The sequence below is a fragment of the Anneissia japonica genome, unplaced genomic scaffold, assembly GCF_011630105.1.
Source record: "Anneissia japonica isolate Jap-2015-1 unplaced genomic scaffold, ASM1163010v1 scaffold5856_len118379_cov109, whole genome shotgun sequence".
In the NCBI taxonomy this organism is placed as follows: Eukaryota; Metazoa; Echinodermata; class Crinoidea; order Comatulida; family Comatulidae; genus Anneissia; species Anneissia japonica.
In genome coordinates this window covers 84,549-89,803 of record NW_022750495.1, presented here as the reverse complement: position 1 = coordinate 89,803, position 5,255 = coordinate 84,549, and the positions used below count along the sequence as shown (strand labels likewise).

Genomic DNA, 5,255 nt, shown 5'->3' with positions numbered 1-5,255 from the left:
CTCCCCCCCCCCCCAACAGATCTGGCACTGCAAAATGTTTACCAAGAATTATTTAAATTAACAACTCCCTGAGATTGTACACATAAAAACTTCAGAATTTCCTGTATTAATTATTTTTATCATTCCACTGTTTAACCAAATTTTAGGCTACAGTCACATCAGTAAAACCTTCAGCATGTTAACATTTTACTTGACTTTGTAAAATACTCTTGTCATTAGGCCATTCCTATCTACTGTATGAATACTTTTCTTGAGATAATGAAAAACTGTAAACACTAAGAGTTCCGTCAAACTTACATTTGTAGCTCAAACCAACTATTAAACCAACCAGTATAAGACAACCAATCACACCACCAACTGATAATAAATCAAACCCAAAATTACATCAAAATAATAATAACATCAATGTAATGATCAAATGATAAGAAATGTGATATTATTTTTATCCATCTAATTATCATCAAAATTATAACTTTATTTTCAGTATGATTACTGTTATTATTTTAAATAATTTAAAAACATTTTTCAACATTTATTATTCTTTCATAATCACAAATTAGATAGATAATATTACTTTAAAAAAAGTATATTTATAGCTCAAACCAACTATTAAAGCAACCAGTACAAGACAACCAATCACACCACCAACTGATAATAAATCAAACCCAAAATAATATTAACATAATAATAATATCAATGTAATGATAAAAGTAAATAAGAAATGTAATATTATTTTTATCTATAACTAATTATTATCAAAATTATAACTTTATTTTCACTATAATTATTGTTATTACTGTATTTTAAATAATTTTAAAAACATTTTTCAAAATTGATTATTCTTTTATGATCAACTATTAGATAGATATTATCTATCTATATAAACACATACATGAAATAGTAATATTAAATATTACTTTGATAAAATAATAAACAATTCAAATTTAACACAAGGCCCAGTATTAAAGAATATGAACAACTAAATTAAAAAGGACATTTTATAATTAAAATTCAGCTCTTAAAATGGTTAGAATAAATTATATGTACATAGTAGAACACATATGCATTAAATGTTGGAAATCATTTATTAAACTAAATAAAGAAATTAATCATATTGATCATAAAATAAAATGGTACTTACGTATTGGAGCTATGGGTGACTTATCTTTATCAACAACAGCACCACCACCACCAGCTGAAACAGTGAAAGATATCAAATTGAGACATATATCCTAATTGCACTATCACTAAATGATGCAAAAGACCTGAGGTTTTAGTAATATGAATTAATCACTGCTATCATAATTAATATCACTATTAAATTTATAATTATTGACAACAGGTAGACAGTTTAATGACTTTCTTCATTTATGAATAAACTATAATTTTGTAATATTTAACTGAAAACATTTCAATAAAAAGATTAATTGTCTTAAATATACTGTAATTAATTTAAAATAAAAATAATGGTAACATCAGTAACCTAAGGTATGCAGATGACACCACTCTGCTAGCAACATCAGCTACTGAATTATTAAATCTAATTGGAAGTGTAAAAACTGTAAGTGAAGAGCATGAGCTTTTCTTAATGTTAAAAAGACGAAAGTGATGGTCTGTAATGATGAATTAATACAAGTAATAGAGGTCGATGGAAGTGAACTGGAGAGTGTTAATTCCTTTAAATTCCTGGGATCTCAATTAGAAAAGGATTGGTGGTTACACCACAGAAATAAAAACGAGAACCGCAATGGGAAAATCCGCAGCAATATCTTTAAAATATTATCTGGAAAGATAAAATCACAAGAAGAACAAAAATACGTATCATGGAAAGCATTGTGCTTCCCATTGTTTTATACAGCAGTGAATCATGGGCTATTTGAAAAAATTATGGCAGCTTTCGAGATGTGGTGCTGGCAGAGATTTTTAGGAATACTGTGGAAAGACAAAAAGACAAATGAATATGTGATGTTCCTTACAGGAAAGAGAAGTAGTCTATGCAACATCATTGACAGAAGCAAACTAAAATATTTCGGTTATATAAAGTTGAGATGGGCTGATGGCATATGTTCAGCAACAGGCCTATCCATGAATGAAGCTTACTGTGCAGCACAAAATCAATTATTATGTAAGGATGTCATCAAAAGGGTCACAACGAATCAGCCATGAAGCAATCGACAAGAAGAAGCAGAAAATCAAGTTTAATTTCACAAATAATTAGCAAGGATATTCATTTAATATTGTAGCTATTATGATAAAATAATTGTTAATGATAATGTACCTGTGAATACAGAGAAATAATAGAAATGTATTAATTTGTGGCACTGGCGGTGGCACAGAGTGGGTAGGGTGGGCCTAGCTCACCAAAGAATTTTAGTGGTTTGGCAAACCCTCCTGTAGGCCCCACCAATAATTTGCAAAACAAGCTTGAATATTGATTTAAAAAATAAAAAATAAATAAATAAATGAAAAATTGATTTAATGTGATTGTGTTGAAGGCACTACACAAATACAACTACATTACATTCCATTTGCAAAGTTCTTACATTTAAGGCACAACCAATGTTCAAACTGTGCCACCGCCTATGTTTTGTAAAAATGAATTAGTTGCTGAAGCAAGACACTGCAAGTAATGATGCATAATTTCAAACTATATTTACAGATTGTGAATCAAATTGTGAGAGGGTTTGAATAGCATGCACATTTTAGGAAGTGAAGAATTGTATTTAGCAGGCTAGGCATTTTTGCTCCTAACTAAGTTAAGTAGTATTTCAAACACTTCAGTACATTTTTTTACCATCGATTTCAGAATAATTGTTTTTCTCCTACTTTGATAAGTCGCTTTCAACTAATATGAGCATGAACATTTTGGCTGTGCATGAAGTTTCTTGAAATATTATCATAGGTCAACTTATCTTCAGCACTACATGTAATGGACATAAAAAAACACTGCTAGAGGGAGAAGAATAAAATTTAAACCAGGCTCTTAATACTTATTATACTCAAGTGTTAAGACTTAAAATGTGCCATGTAAATCAAAGCTTAAATTGGATTGGATTGAGACTATTGGTATACCCATATGTGCTGTACTTACAATGGCATTTGATTTTTTGATGTTTATATATTTTCTGAGTTGATCCCTAGAATTTATTGTGACAAAGTATTCTAGTCAATATTAATAAGTGAAGACAGTTTTGGGGATTCCCCTTTTTTTAAATAATGGCTGTTGTACAAAATCCTTGACTTAGGCAATATATTTGTTATACCTTGTTTAGCAAATCACCAGCTAAATGGGGATTTCAAATTTTTTTTAAATGGAAATTTGATGAAAAAAAAAAAAATCTCTATTTCTTAATTATATATATTGGTTAAAAATGGAGGAGACAAAGTCAGTGGTGGCGCCAAGGTCCTGGAAAGGGGAAGGGGGGGGGGAGGATTGATGTCCCTGACGAGAAAAAAAAGTGGGCATGGTCGGGCGTTTCTAAAAACTTTTCTGAGTTTCAAGGGCTTATTTCATCAATTTTATAGAGTCTACAAGTAAATTAATACATTGGTATGGGACAAGGGGGCGCCGCCTAGTGCCCAAACAGAGGGGGTTGGGGACAGGACAGGGAGGGACTTTCACAGTTTGGGAAACTTAACCACCTCAGCCCCAACATGGTTGGGGCTGTTGTGTCAGGCCAGAAAATTTATGATTATGATGGCCGGAAATGGCACTCTCAGAACTAAATTCTAGTAGTAGTAGTAGTAGTACTAGTATACTTTTATTTTAAAAAAAACAACCATCCAGTAAAAAACAATTACAACTTGTGGCCAATGGCCAAATTGCGTGTAATTTTACAAGCACAAAGTTACAAAAGTGAGAAAAATACTATTTTACAAGCACAACAAAATAACAAAAGTGAGAAAAATACAAAAAACTATGATAGCCATCACCAGGTTTTATGCATTCTAAATATAATTCTCCTTTTTTCCGCCATTTCTTTTTTTCTAATTTTGAATCATTAGGAGGGTCCGGGTCAGCCCAATTGAATCCGCCACTGATTATTATGACGTCATTGTAAGAATGCGTTAACACAACATTGGAGTTTGTAAATGTGTGGTATTCCTAAATAAATCGAAATAGATGGACCTGTCCGTGTATAATTATTATTTAATAACAGCTATATGCAATTCAATTGACAATTATAATTATTTGAAATTAGGAAAACAGGAATCTTTGTATGCAGATAATATTAAACACTATACGGGTCATAATAATATACAAACGGAATCAATCGTTCAAATAGTAGAAATTGTGCACTTTTGAGTTTGGTAAAATGTTGGCCTAATAGGTTTACACGCTTCCAATTTTAACAATGTAAAGTACATTGTTTTCACAATAAATTTAGACTCTTGACAACCGTCGCACCTATAAAATTGATGGAGTGGTTACCGAGATGGTTATGATACAAACAACTGCGTTTTTACTCAGTTTTGGTCTGGAAATACGCACTGCACTTGAAAAAGAGCACAGGTGAAGACAAAATTCATGACAGCATGTGTAAATTGTTGTTGGTTCCACTTGCTTTGAAAAGTGGGGTTTTAATTATAGAAGATTGCTGAAAAGTTGGGGGGGGGGGGAACAATTAATATGACATCCCCACTACCTTGAAAAGTGGGGGATGTGTCCCCCTTTCCCTCACCCATCGATGCCCATGCACACTCGCAGTGTTTTTTTATTAATCAATTAAATTTTATTTTGGCAAAATAATTTTTCATAGGAAGATCTGACAATTTATATAAAATTATGTTCGCCAAGGTATAAAAAGTCGTCTCACCTTGGAAATGAATACATTTATTGAAATATAAAATAATGTGGCAATAACATTGTAAATATTATAAACTCTGACATATAAACTAGTCATCTTTTTAGCCTGCGAAATTATAAGTAGACATAAACACACATGATGTAGAAAAGGGAAGAAACTGTTGGTTTTTTGGCTTTTTTGTCGAAAATTTTAATTTATTTTCATTATTTACATTCATGGTAATTACTGTCATCATTATTTACTTATTTATATATTTTGAATATGAGTGTTGCAAGCTTACAGGTGACTAAGGAGACCTGTTCTTGATCTGCACTTTCTGCCACAAATTGGGCAAGAGAAACTACGACCTCTTGATGAAGAGCTTTCTTTCTTTTTGTGCATGTTTTAACACAGCTTTAATAATACTCGTTAATGATAATCTACCTGTGCATGAGGCATAGTATACAG

The 5,255-nt window shown here is 31.3% G+C and overlaps 1 protein-coding gene across 6 annotated transcripts in view; it reads right to left on the bottom strand.

The window, feature by feature from the left end:
• The window catches only part of LOC117121412 (hemicentin-1-like), a 58,176-nt gene that overhangs the window by 10,237 nt on the left and 42,684 nt on the right, over positions 1 to 5,255 (bottom strand). For all 6 annotated transcript variants that reach the window (XM_033266612.1, XM_033266617.1, XM_033266613.1 and 3 more), the window contains 2 exons: positions 1,142 to 1,195; positions 298 to 357 (listed from right to left, as the gene is read on the bottom strand). In XM_033266612.1, coding sequence (XP_033122503.1) covers positions 298 to 357; positions 1,142 to 1,195 — 114 coding nt within the window. The remainder of the gene's footprint in view (positions 1 to 297; positions 358 to 1,141; positions 1,196 to 5,255) is intronic.